At 43.3% G+C, this 14,661-nt stretch overlaps 1 protein-coding gene across 1 annotated transcript in view; it reads right to left on the bottom strand.

Moving 5' to 3' along the window:
* The window catches only part of LOC308271520 (nesprin-2-like), a gene marked incomplete at its 3' end in the record, with an annotated part of 253,796 nt that overhangs the window by 129,134 nt on the left and 110,001 nt on the right, over positions 1-14,661 (bottom strand). The window contains exons 46-47 of the mRNA XM_080707904.1: positions 8,574-8,690; positions 1,517-1,747 (exon numbers count right to left, since the gene is read on the bottom strand). Coding sequence (XP_080564030.1) covers positions 1,517-1,747; positions 8,574-8,690 — 348 coding nt within the window. The remainder of the gene's footprint in view (positions 1-1,516; positions 1,748-8,573; positions 8,691-14,661) is intronic.

Below are 14,661 nucleotides of genomic sequence, written 5' to 3'. Positions count from 1 at the left end.
CTGCCACCCGGTGGTCATGTCTTTTCTTTGAGCAGCCCCCAAATCCTCAAAATAGGTACAAGTGTGCTGGGTGTGGTGGTGCACACCCATAATCCCAGAACTTGAGAGGCTGAGACAGGAGGACTGCAGGTTTGAGGCGAGCCTCAGCAACTTAGGGAGACTCTGTTTCAGAATAAAAAACAAAAAGAGCTGTGGGGTGGTTTGGAGGTAGAATGCAAAAAAAAAAAAAAAAAAAAAAAAAAAAAGTACGAGTGGCAAGGCAGATGAGATTCCAGTCACAACTGAGGAATTGGCCAGAGGTCTGCCCAGGCAGTAGACAAGCAGTGGCAAATGGATATGGCCTTAAGTAGCTGGAACTCAAAATCTGGACTGCCTCACATTCAGCTTAAGTGCAGGGTATACTCTGGGCTGTGTTGGACTCTTTTTTAAGAGCTTTCCCTGGCTGTGTCAGGCAAGACAGACAGTACTGCCAGTGTCTGCGTAAACTGACTTTGAAAAGTAACCACTGCAAATGTCTGTAGGGGTCAGAGACGCCAGGCTGCCCTGCGAAGGAATCAGCCGGTCTGCCAGTGCCCTGCCCTCGCAGTCAGTTCTGGATGGTGCAAAACTGTGGGCCTGAGCAGGGGGCAGACGGCTCGCCTCTGCATCCAAGGTGGGCTGCTCCTACTTCATGACAGGGTGCTGCAGGAAGAGCACTAATTTCTGGCCAGTGATGTGGATTACCCTGAGATTAGAGGATGTCCTTATCACTGGCAGCCCAGCCAATAAGAAAGCAATGGGGTTGAGGCGGGAGTCCTGAATGCAGCCTGGGGAGAGGCCCTCCCAGGCAGCCGGCAAGCCTCTGCTGTCGTGACACACACTTAAGCCGCTGCGATGTCCTCATTCTAGCCCCTCCCTGTAGGGATAGAGATCCCAACCTTTGGCTTGAGCTGGCAGGCTTTCATAAAGTGACAAAATTCAGGGAAGTTCATGTCCTCACTCCTCCCAAGCAAGACCAGGAGCATTCCTGGTTAAGTGGCCACAAAGCCTTTTTATGCTGTATTTGCAATCTTGGAAATTAGGCCATTCAGTTTTATTTCTGATGAAAGAATACTCAAAGTAGCTATGATTATTACCAAGAATGCTTATTGAGTACTTCTTACATACTTTATAGAAATCACATAAAAAGGCACAGCTTCAAATACCTTATTTAATCCCAACAACACCTCTAGGAGCTAACTTACTATGATCTGGAGAAAATAAGGCAGAGAAGTTAACTTCTCCAACTTCACAGTTAACGGGACAGAACTGGGTTCGGACTCTAGATTCTGAGTTCTTCTCCTCTACTGCCCTCCCAAATATGCTGCTTATAGAAAGCATTTCAAAGAATTATCCCGAGAACTGTAAATTAAGGCCAAAATAAATGTGTAGGTTGGAGTGACAGACGAGACATGCTGTTGCTTTAAGAGACATCCGCCCAACACTGGCAGGTGATTGGTAAAAAGGCGGACTCCGAACTCCAGCCCATCAGTCCTACCTGGCATCCGACCAGCTCCTGCTCCACCACCTGCTGCATGTCTGCGTTTAGTGTTTCTGGCTCGAATGCCACGTTGGCCTGCTGCAGCCACAGCTCCAGGGCGGCCACCTGGGTCTTGCAGGCATGGAGGACCTCCGCGGGCTGGGGCCTCGCTCTCTCCACGGTGGCCTCAAAGGCACCTGGGTCGTCAGAACAGTCCAGAGTTGCAGCCTTGATAGGGGGTGTGGCGCCCTAAGATAAACCCAAAGACAATCCGACAATGAAAAGCCAGGAGTCCAAAGACTTCAGTCTCGGGCCTGCAAAGACCTGCGAACCCGCAACATTTCCTCCAGCTGAATGAAACAAAATCAGGGGAGAAGGAGGAAGAAAGAGAAGAAAAATGCACCTCCAAACTCATAGCAACGGTCACGTGACCCGGAGGCACAGGTTACCAGGCAGCCGGCCTGCACGCACACAGGTACAGTGGGCCCAGGCACGGAGCGAGCTGGCAGCTCATTAACGGCGAGCCCCGGGAGACAGGTGAGGACGCGCGGGTGTGTGCCCGAGCCCGGCAGGGAACCAGCCGGTGTGTAAAGCCACCTGCCACAGGATTGAGCAACACTCACGCTGCTGTGCACTCTGTGAAAACAGAGACGGCAAAACAAAAAGCCGTCTCTGCATACCACGGGGACACAGGGCAGTATGCCCGCGCGTTCAGCCTGACATCGTCTTAAGTAGACTCTCCGGCAGTTTTGCTTTTCTTTACACCTGCTATTACTCCTCTAAACTTTGCCCTATTGAGAACAGTTTGCTTTAAGTAAGGAACTTTAGAGGAGAGGTTCTAGAAACTCCTCCTATTTCTTAGAACAAATCCCTCAGGTAACTTTTGCCTTTTAGATACCCAAATATTACCAAGTTAAAGACAAATCACTTAAAGTATAAGGAAAGTGTGATATATTCTTTTCATATTAAAACAACTGAGCTGCTTACCAATATAAGAACAAAATTTCTCCCAGAGATCAAATATAAGTATCTTTTTTTCAGTTTTATTTTTGCATCCAGGGCCTTGTACATGTTAAACCAGCATTTCACCTCTGAGCTACATCCCCAGCCCAAATGAAAGACCTTTTTTTATATTTATTTACTTACTTATTTATTTATTTAGTATGTGTGCATGTGTTACTGGGGATTAAGCCTGGGGGGAAGTCTATCTTCAAGCTATACTCCTAGACCTATTTTATTTCATTTTTTATTTTGAAACAGGGTCTCGGTGGGTTGACAAGAGCCTCGCTACTTGCTGAGACAGTTGTTGAACCTGTGATCCTCCTGTCTCAGCCTCCTGAGTACTGGGATTACAGGCCTAGGCCACCATGCCTGGCTGAAAGTATTCTAATACATTTGATATTTTCATGTTGTAGGTAAAGGTGATTTAATACAAAGGTATTTTTGCTTTCCACTATATTACTTACCCTGCTCCTGAATACTGAGAAATATATGGACCCTTCTAGAGAAAATTGTTTAGAAATAAGGACTTGTGTTTTGCTCTATAAAAACATTTTATGCCACCTGAGGTAACATTGGCCTCTTAATATTTTATTAAGATTTTGATAAATCACAGTGTTTTTTCCCCATAAGGCTAGTTAGCGTATAATAAAGCACTATTTGAGTCAAATGACAACCTTCTAATAGGAATTGCTCACAATGCATAGCCTAATTCAATGCAAATGCATATTTACCAATATTTCAAATAGAACTTTTGGTGCCACAGAGTGAATACAGCTATCAGGGACTAACAAAACACGCCTGGGCTAAAAACGCCATTGATTTTCATACACAGCCGTGTGTACTAAGAACGTCGGCTTGAGGGTCTCTGGGTCGTGTTCTTTTCCCTGTGATGATCTATTAACTTCATGCATATTTTCTTTTCTCTGCCACAATGCTGCTTCTCCCCTGCCTTCATCAATCTATTTTGGTAATAATTTCTTTAAGAATCGCCTTCTTAAGGAAGTTCTCCTTTGCTTTGTGTTTTCCTCTAAACTTCAAATACAGTCAGGCCTGCACCTGGATTCATTCATTTCAATTTTCTTTTTTAATCTTGATTTTTTTGAAGCAATAGCTGTGTGATATTGCTGCTGCCAGACATCAATCTGTAGCCATCTGATGATGACGACTGTACTGGGGATTGAACCCAGGGCTCTCAACCACTGAGCCTCATCCTCAGTCCCTTTCGTTTATTTTGTAAAAAATCGGAGACAGAAACGAGCTCACTCAATTACTCAGGCTGGCCTGGAATTTGTGATCCTTCTGCTTCCGTTTCCCCAGTAGCTGGGATTATAGCAGAAGTCACCATTCCAGCTAACTTACCACTTTCTAGTTTTCGCACATTACTATATCTTAGTGGAAAAGACTTGGGGATATTTCTTTTATGCCACCCAAGGTGACAATCTATTAATACTAATTGATTTATAAAAATGATTTGTAGCCGGGCGTGTTGGTGCACACTTGTAATCCCAGTGCTTGGGAGGCTGAGACAGGAGGACTGCGCAGGTTCAAAGCCAGCCTCAACTACTTAGTGAGGCTCTCAGCAACTTAGTGAGACCCTGTTTCCAAATAAAATATAAAAAGTAGGTCTGGGAGTATAGCCCAGAGGTAGAAAGCCTCTGGGTTCCGCCTCTAATACCACCATAAAATAAAAAAAGATTTAAAATCTGCATTACTGATTTATTCAGATTTTTAGCACCTCATATAGCTACTCTGTGTGTGTGTGTGTGTGTGTGTGTGTGTGTGTGTGTGTGTCACTGGGATTTGAAACTTTGAGCTACTCTGCCAGCCCAATTTATTTTTTATTTTGAAATAAATTGATGAGAGTCTCATTACTTGCTGAGGCTATCTTTGAACCTGAGATTCTCCTGTCTTAACCTCCAAAGCATGAAAATACAGGTATGTGTCATTACGTCCAGCTCCTATTTTAAGTTTTTATTTTGAACAGGGTTTCTCTAGGCTAACGAGAGTCTCATAACCTGCTGAGGCTGTCCTCGAACTTGTAATCCTCCTGTGTCAGCCTACCAAGTATTAGGATTACAAGTGTGTGCGACCACACCCAGCTTGCCCCCACATATATATATATATATATTTTTTTTTTCTTTTTTACTTTCATCCCCAAACACCCTTTGCTGAAAAACATAAAAGCATGCACAATGAAGGCATTCTTATAAAGAAAAAATGAGTAATAACTAAGCTGCAAATCAACAATACAAACAAAAGCTTAAATGATATTATGAAAAAGATTTACAGGTAGGTACAGCGCTTATAATTTTAGAAAAGGCCACATATTTTTCATTGATAGAGACAAGCACAGTTATATATGCCTGTCATCCCAATACTTGGGAGGCTGAGACAGGAGGATTACAGGTTTGAAGCCAGCATGGTAGGTAACTTAAGGAGATCTTGTTTCAAAATAAAAATTAAAATAAGGCTGGGGGTGTGGAACAGAGCTAGACCACCTCCTGGGTTCAATCCCCAGCATAAAACAGAGTATTAAGTTTCTTGGCTTTCTCTCTAGCTCACTGAATTAATGAGGAAATAAGCAAGCTGGATGACTAATCAGGGCTTTATATTCTACTTATTTGAAACTGAAGAGAATCCAAAAGGGAGTGGAAGAAAAAGATTATTTGCAACTGTAGAACCCAGCAGCTGAAAGTGCCTACGGAGCCCTCAGTGACAGTTCACAGCCCCCACCTTCCTCACAGTCAGACACCCAAGCCTGGGGGATGTTCATTCAACTCGACCGCCTCCCACCAAACCAGGTCCCTTCTACTCGCCCAAGATCCACGGCTCTGTGATTTTTTTTTGTACTGGAGATTGAACCCAGGGGTGCTCCCCCTCCAGACTATACTCCTAGCCCATTTTATATTTCTACATCAAAATAGGGTCTTGCTAAGTTGCTGAGGCTGGTCTTGAACAATGCGATCCTCCTGTTTTAGCTTCCCAGATACTGAGATTACAGGTGTGCACCACCATACCTGGCTAAGCTCTGTGATTTGTTTTTTTCCAGGAGCATTCCAGCAAAATATCGTCTCTATATGAGAGCCCCAGGTTAAATGTTTCATAGCTGTACACTTTGGGAAGCTAAAAAGTACTGCCACAAGTACTTCTTACTAAGTAAGAATGATGTCATCTCTATAACATAACTACGTTCATAACTCCTAGTCTTTATTGGGCTCTGTTTAGTAGCTAGGCACTGTGCTAAGTGTGAAACAAAGACCACTTCATTATTTCATACCACAAGCCTAGGTTTACTCCTGGGGCACAGTGAGGAAGCAGAGGCTGCGAGAGGCTATTCCCACCACCAATGGCCACCCGACCAGAACGCCGAGCTTTGGAATCTACAGTCCATATTCATGACATAATTTCCCCAACTCTCTAGTATCCACATTAGTCCCTCAGTGAGTCAAACAGATTTCCTTCCTTCCTTCCTTCCTTCCTTCCTTCCTTCCTTCCTTCCTTCCTTCCTTCCTTCTTTCCTTCCTTTTTTTTGTACTGGGTCTAGAACCCAGAGATAGAACTCATTCTACCACTGAGCTACACCTCAATCTTTTTAAAAATTTTTTATTTTGAAACAGGGTATCACTAAGTTAATGAGCCTGGCTTCATCAGCTGAGGCTCCTCCTGTGTCAGCCTCCCAAGCGCTGGGATTACAGGTGTGTCCACCATGCTACCACGCTGTACGATCCTGCATCAACACATCACCGACTTCAACAAGAGGACTGCAGTTAAAACACAGGCCAATTTTCTGCTTTTAGCTACATTTCATGCCCAAATACCGATTCTTTAAATGTATCCCTTAATGTCTAAGTCGATTCAGCAAACACCTGCACATTCCCCACTTCTCAAAGGAGGAGAACTTGCCTGCCGCAGCGCAGCGCCCGCCTGCACACACAGACCGCCAGGAGCACGGGGTGGCAGCCAACCCGAAGAGGTCAAGCCTACTTTGGTTTCACATCTTTCACCATTAATTGCAATATGGGTTGCAATTATGGGTCATGGATGACTCAGAATTTTACTGAAAATTGTGTAATTCTCATTTAGTCAATGTTCTTAATCTGCACAATGAAATGTCTGTTGAGACTGATACACGTGCTGCCCGGTGTTTCCTTTCCCTCTCTGGTGATGTGTCTATGAGACTAAGATAATCAAAGGCAGGAGGTAGAAACCCCCCTGTGCCCCAGTGGTCAGAGGTGGGCGAATCCCCGCTGTGGTAAAAGGGGATATCTAACTATTTTTTTCTGCTCCAAGAATCCACTAGGCAAGCTCAGAACAAAAGTTCTGTTAGGAAGAAAATACAAATATATACATACGGAGATCAGTTTAAAAGAGAGTCATTAGAGCCCTTGAGTTAAAAGCTCTCAAGAGAGATCTGGATTTCAATCTTAATTTTCAATCTTAATTCTGCACTTATGGCCTTGAACAACTTAATTTCTCTGAACCTTCCTGTGTCCATCTGTAAAGACCTGGTATGAGAATTAAAAGAGAGACTGGACGTGGAACCCAGTGCCTGGCTCATCATAACTGTTCAGTAAATAGTTTGCTATTCTCCCTCTCCTCCTTTTTCTCTTCTTTTTGCCATTGTTAGCTACCATTAGCATGGTCAGGCACTCCAGGAAAAACACATACGATACAGAACGCCCACTGCAGCCCCAAAACAACAGAAGCTGCATTTGACTTTTATTAGGTCTCAAAAACAACATATGAACTCTTGGCCAGCAATCAAGGTATCAAGCAGGTCAGCATAATTTTCTTAGACCCAAGTATTTCCAGTGACTGTGAGCCTCTCACATTTGTCCCCTTGCTGGGCACATATTGTTAAGAGAGACAGAGAATAAGAGGGAAGAAGGGTAAAAAGGAATAGCAACTTGGCAACTAATACATATTTCGGTAAGAACAGATAAAAGGTTGGGGGGAAAGACATAGAAATAGAACTCCACATAAAAAAGGAGTATTTATTTATTTATTTATTTATTTATTTATTTATTTATTGGTGGTGCCAGGGATTGAACCCAGGGTCAATCTCTACCTCCAAGCTACACCCCTAACCCTATTTTTTATTCTTTAGTTGCAAAGAGGGTCTTGCTAAATTGTGGAGGGCATCAAAAACTACCTGAGGCTGGCCGCGAACCTGCGATCCATTGGTCCCAGCCTCCCAAGTACTAGGATTACAAATATATGCCACCACACCCAGGTAGCATTTTTTTTTTTTTTTAAGCAGCAAAAGCATTCTGCTGTCTCTTTCAGGAACTACTTGGTGAGATCATAGAGCTTTAGGTCCAGGTAAACACCAGAACCCACTTGGGAAGCCATGCCCTCCACAGGCCTCCTTGAGAACCTCCGAGCAGACTTCCAATTAGGAAGACAGACTGGAATGTTCTGGAATTGATTCTTTACGGTCTCATTACTACTTTCTGAATTTAGATTTCCTCATTTGTAAACTTATTAACCTACCTTATATAATTCAATGATTAAGCAGAAAACAAATATAAATGCCTTTTAAGTAACAGGCCAGTAATTGGTATTAGCTCTATTCCATGTTCACTGCCTCCATGTGTCATATGCAGAAAATAAAGAAGCCATTGTTAATGGAAAGCCTATTTCAGGCCAAAAACTGGTGAGTAAGTGAGGTGTTTCATTGCTCTGCGCTATGCTTATTTTCTTTGTAAATAACCGATGGTAAAGCTCCCTGTTTTATATATTATATATTGGTACTACAGATCGAACCCAGGGGCATGCTACCTCTGAGCTACACCTCCAACTGATCTTATTTTTATTTTGAAACAGTCTAAGTTGCTGAGGCTGGCTTCAACCCTGCAATCCTCTTGTCTTGGTCTCCCAAATACTGGGGTTATAGGCGTGCGTGACCACGCCTGGCCCCAGTTTGGTATCTTGATGGCACACATAAAGATGTTTCAAGTGTACAAGGAATACTTGGCTTGGTATACAACGTAAGCAGAAGGCAGCAGGCGGGTCACCTGTGAGTGAGGGTCCAGGTATCTGAGCAGGTGACTTACTATTGATGGGGGCTTACCTTTTCTGTTGGGTTGGGCCTCAGGGAAATTTCTGGGCCTTCCTGGGTATTCTGTGAGTCTGGTTCAAGAATCTGTGCCATGGAGCGATCACAGGTGCTTATTTTCCCATCTGTAGTCTGCAAAGGAACAAAGCAAAGGTCTGGGAAAGGTCCTACTCCAGTACAAGAGTGGGCAGCCCATCTTTCTTCCCTGCTTATGTGCACGCTAAAATAATATTTAATTATATTTATTTATTTAATTTTTAGTACCGAGGTTTGAACCGGGGGGTTTTCTACCTCTGAGTGACATTCCTAGCCCTATTTCAAATTTTGAAACAGGGTCTCACTAAGTTGCTGAGACTGGCCTTGAACCTGTGGTCCTCCTTTCTCAGCCTCCCAAGTACTGGAATTACAGGTGTGTACCACCATATTTGGCTTACTTGCGCTTCGACTTTTTACAAAAACATCTGGAGAAGTCAGGTACATTTAGAAAAGAAGTTGCTTCATTAGGAGAAAAAAAATTAACTTCAAGCCTGCCTTTTTTTTTTTTTTGAAAGACTGAAAATCTCTAACACTTTCTTCTTAATGAGCATTTAAGATTATTATGAGTTTAAATGAGAGTCTATGATAAATGGCCACCACATTCCAAACAAAGGGATAAAAGATGGACTATTAAATTTAAGAACAATGATCCCCCAGACATTTTATGAAAAATATAAGTAAAATCCTTCTCTCACTTCTAACAATAAATTCTAATTGTACCTGATATTGAAATGTAGAAGGTATGCCATAAATATTCTAGAGGTAGGGAAGGACTTTTAAAGCTTGTCAACAAAGAAAAGAACATTAATAGAGACAACATTAAAAACAATAATAATAATAGCCAGGTGTGGCAGCACACACTTGTAACCCCAGCATTTGAGAAGCTGAAACAGGAGGATTGCAGTTTGTGGACAGCCTCAACTACTCGGTAAGGCCCTTTGCAACTCAATGAGACGCTGTTTCAAAATAAAGAATAAAAATAGGGCTGGGGGTGTAGCTCAAAGGTAGAATGCCCTGAGTGCCATCCCCAGTACTGAAAGAAAGAAAGAAAGAAAGAAAGAAAGAAAGAAAGAAAGAAAGAAAGAAAGAAAGAAAGAAAGAAAGAAAATAATGCGCCAGGCATGGTGGTGCACACTTGTAATCCTAGTACTTGGGAGGGTGAGACAGGAGGATCCAGGTTCGCAGACAGCCTCAGCTACTTAGTGAGGCCCTTTGCAAATCAGTGAGACCCTGTTTCAAAATATAAAAAATAGGGCTGGGGTATAGTTCAAAGGTAGAATGCCCTTGAGTGCCATTCCCACTACCACAAAAAGTGAATGAATTAATTAATTAGCCGGGTGTGGTGGCACACACTTGTAATCCCTGCGCTTGGGAGGTAGAGACAGGAGGATCGCGCAGGTTCGAAGCCAGCTGGCTTAAGAGACCATTTCCAGATAAAAATATAAAATAGGTCTGGGAGTGTAGCCTGGAGGTAGAAGGGTTTCCAGGAACCCCAGTACCATCAAACATAAATAAATAAAAATTTAATTAATTAATTAATGTGCCGGGCATGGTGGCGCACGTTTGTAATCCTAGTAATTGGGAGGCTGAGACAGGAGGATCACAGGTTCACAGCCAGCCTCAGCTACTTAGTGAGACCTGATTGCAAAATATAATAATAATATGGGGCTGAGGGTATGGCTCAGAGGCCCTGGGTTCCATCCTCAATATCATGAGAAAAAGAGAGGAAGGATGAGAAACAATAAGGTGAAATAACTATTTACGAAGTGTTATGTTCTTAATATGCAGATGGACAATTTGTGAGAATTTTAAATGAAAGTATATTTAGATTCAGCAGTTCTACTTCTAGAGTTAATCAAGGTTACAGAGTGTGAAAATGATATGTACAGAAATAGTTAACACCGTGTGGCAAGAAGTGATGGATGCTGTAGTCAACTAGTCTTCATCGCTCCATCTGCAAACTGTGTGATAACATGGATTCTCGGACCCTCGATTATTTATTTATTTATTTATTTATTTATTTATTTATTTATTTATTTGGGGAACTGAGGCTTAGACCCAGGGGCATTCTATTTATGAGCTATACCTCCAGCCCTATTTTGTTTTTTATTTTGAAACAGGGTCTCACTAAGTTTGGTGAGTAGCCAAACTTAAGGCTAAGTTTGGCTACTCTAAGGGCGTTTGCTAAGTAGCCAAGGCTGGCCACGAACCTGCGATCCTCCTGTCTTAGCCTCCCAAGTACGAGGATGACAGGCGTGAGACCACACGCCCGGCTTGTGACTTAATCTTGAAGGTGGGAATAAAGCCCACTTCACTCATGGTTTTTTTTTTTTATCATTAAGCAAGATGATGTACATAAAGCATTTAGTAGTTTCTAAAAAGATGTTAGTTTCTCTCTAGCTCCTTCTACCAGGAATAATAACCACTATCAGAAACCAAAAACAGAGCCAGGTATGGTGGTGCACACTTGTAATCCCAGTACTTGGGAGGCTGAGACAGGAGGACCGCAGTTCACAGATAGTCCCAGCTACTTAGTGAGGCCCTTTGCAACTCAGTGAGACCCTGTTTCAAAACAAAGACTTTAAAATAGGGCTGAGGGTATAGCTTAGAGGTAGAATGCTCCTGGGCTCCATTCCCAGTACAGAAAGAAAGAAAGAAAGAAAGAAAGAAAGAAAGAAAGAAAGAAAGAAAGAAAGAAAGACAGAAAAAAGAAACACCCCCCCCCAAAAAAAAAACTGAACTAAGAGTTCAAGGCAAAATTTGGATAAAATTGGAAATGTAGGTAGAGATCATAAAACTCTGAAATGCTAAGAAGCCTATATTTTACTTAATAGATAACTGGAATCCATAAAGGATTTTTTTTTTTTTTTTTTTTTTTTTTTTTTTTTTTTTGGTGGTACTGGGGTTCCTGGAAGCCCTTCTACCTCCAGGCTACACTTCCAGACCTATTTTTACTTTTGGAAACAGGGCCTCTTAAGCCAGTGCGGCTGGCTTTGAACCTGCGCAATCATCCTGTCTCCGCCTCCCAAGCGTGGGGATTACAAGCGTGCGCCACCACGCCCAGCTCCATAAAAGATTTTAAACTGGGATTATCATAATGTTTTAGGAAAAGTCATCAGTATTGTATAAGATGTGTTGGGGAAAATACTGGAGACCGTGAAACCAGCTAGAAGACTACTCCAAAAGTCCAAAGAAAAAACTGCCTTAGAGAGGATGGCAACACCTGTAATGGAAGGAGGAGAAGGATGTAAAGACTGGATGGTATCACTTGGCCCCAACTGGATGTGAAAAGGCGGTGGCACGCCCAAGAGGACTCTGGGGAAGCAGTGGTGCTGTTAGCAGGCACTGAGCGACCGGGAGAGAGAGCAAACACGAAGGAAGTTGCTAAATGCAATTGAGAGGAAGAGCATCCAAGAGAGAAGTCTATCAGGAGGCCAGACATGTGGAACAGATTGGAGAAAAAAGGCGAGACTAGAGGTTTGATGTGGGCGTCAGTGGCACAGAGATGTGCTAAAGTCCACGGAGGTGAAATCACCGTGAGACCAAAGAGCAGAGGAGGAGGAGAGAGCACGGGGGATGCCTGTCATTACAGAGACAGAGAGGGGAGGGGCAGGAGGAGGAAATGGAGGAGGCAGCAGAGGTAAAGAGATCTGGAGTTCAGAATTAAGAAAGTCAAAGGAACATGGGTGTGGTGGTGCACATATGTAATCCAGCACTTGGAAGGTTGAAGCAGGAGGATCACAGGTTCAAAGCCAGCCTTGGCAACTTAGTGAAGCTCTCAGACCCTGTTCACAAACAAAAGAGGGGGGTTGAGGGTATAACTCAGAGGTTGAAGGCTCCTATGTTCAATCCCCAGGAACACTTCATTTTGGGAAGGAAGAGATGGTCCACAGTGTCTGAGCCTGGAAAGATCAATAAGGATCCAGACTAATAAAAGGGCTATGAAACTTCCGGGAAGATGGTGACGGAGAAAAGCGGGGCTTACGAGCCCCACTAACAACCAATCTCTATTACCACAAACTCAGCGCCTTTCATAGCCAGAAAACACCATCAGCAGAGAAACATAAAATGTAATTACAAGGGACAGAGAAAAAGAGGGCTGGAAAAATGAGACACCAGAAAGAAACCAGACCGCAGTGCTGTGGCTGGAGCCAAGGCGCGGAGAGGCAGGCGCCATTTCCCTTGCAGCACCAGGCCCCAGAGAGGAGGGGGACTCAGAACGGATCTCAAAGCCAGAGAGGAGATATGCTGGCCTCACGGCCAAGGACACGGCAGCAACGCAATACTGCCGACGGCAGCAGTAAGCTCACCGGACGGCATCAGACCAACACACTCAACAACCCACCAGGCTCCAGAGAGGAGCGGTGGACAGCGAGCCGAGGTGAGCCACTGCAGAACAGCTGGGTGGAATTCGGCAGATTTTTCGGCACAGGGAGCATCTAAAGCTCCCAGGGGCTGGGCTCTGCACACCCTGCAGGGACTCAGAACGGAGCTCAAAACCAGAGAAGTACGCCAGCCTCACGGCCGAGGGCGTGGCAGCAGCGCCATATTGCCACCAGTGGCAGCGGCAGCAGCAGCGAATTCACCGAGTCCACTACAGCTCCATCTGCGCACTCAACAACAGTGAGTCAAATTGCGGCCCCTAGAGGAGAAATCCCAGTACTGTACTCCCAGGGATTTGATCCAGTGGGGGAGTGGCGGTGGCAGAGATATCACACCATAGAAGAACACCCAACCTGGCAACCCCCATGGTCTAAAGCAGCCTCGATTGACTCCATGGGTCTGAGACTCTGCGATACAACCCAGTAAAGGAGTAGTGGGGACTGAGATACCACAGACTTGAGATCCAGAGCACCTTAAGTGAAGACGTAGTGACCCAGGGAAGAACCCAGAGAAGGCACAAACTTCCAAAATCATGGGAAAGAGAAATAGCAATGGAGCAATGAATGCCCACAACCCCACAACATGAGAATCCGATAAAACAGAAATTCAGAGATTTCTAGAAGATCAAATCAGGAAAATAACTGTAGAAATAATAGAGGTGTTTCGAAAATAATTCAGAGAGAGCCAAAAAGAGATAAAGGATGTAATCAATGAAGTAAAGGCCTCAATTCAAAGTATAAATGACCAATTAGACCACATAGAGAAAAGAATCTCGCTCCTAGAAGATGATCACTCCAAAAATGAACGCATAGTTTCTAATTTAGAAAAAAAAATCCGACAGCAGGAATCTGACATTGAAGAAATATGGGCCCATTTTAAGAGAGCTAACCTAAGAATAATTGGAATAGAGGAGGGAAAAGAAAGTGAAACCAAAGGGATCAACAATCTCTTCAAGGAAGTAATAGCAGAAAATTTCCCAAACATAGAGCAAGAGGTTGATACAAAGGTCCAGGAAACTTATAGAACTCCCTTTAGACAGGATCGGAGAAGAGGATCCCCACGCCACATAATTGTCAAAATAACCAATGTGGAAGCCAAGCAGAGAATCTTAAAGACAACAAAAACAAAGGCCAAGTGACATTCAGAGGCAAACCAATTAGAATCACTCCAGACTTCCCAAACCAAGTCACGAGAGCCAGAAGGACTTGGAGTAACACATTCCAAACTCTGAAAGAAAACAACTTCCAGCCAAAAATTTCCTACCCAGCAAAACGTTCTATCACAGTAGATGGGGAAATAAGAAGCTTCCATGACAAACCAAAACTGAAGGAATTTATGTCTTCAAAACCAGCGCTAGAGAAAATACTCAAAGAGATTAACTACAAAGAAGAAATAGATACACACCAGAACCAGAGAAACAAAATTTTCCATCCAACAGACAACTAAGATTGGTTATCTGTGGAGATTTATTATTTATGTTAGTCTTTTACCTATCTCTAAATTGTATTGTTTGCTTTTATTGTTGTTAATTTTTAGGATTTCTAGTTGGAATATTAATATATCTTCAGATATAGCATTTGGAAATATATTATCCCATTCTATCAGTAACTTTTAACTCTGTTTACACTGTCTTTGGATATACAATTTTTTTTTTATTTTTTAGGGAGCTTGTTTACCCTTCTGT

The sequence above is a fragment of the Muscardinus avellanarius genome (genome assembly GCF_963383645.1).
Source record: "Muscardinus avellanarius genome assembly, chromosome: 12".
In the NCBI taxonomy this organism is placed as follows: Eukaryota; Metazoa; Chordata; class Mammalia; order Rodentia; family Gliridae; genus Muscardinus; species Muscardinus avellanarius.
The sequence above is the reverse complement of the archived record's forward strand: the minus strand, read 5'-3'. Positions and strand labels throughout refer to the sequence as shown.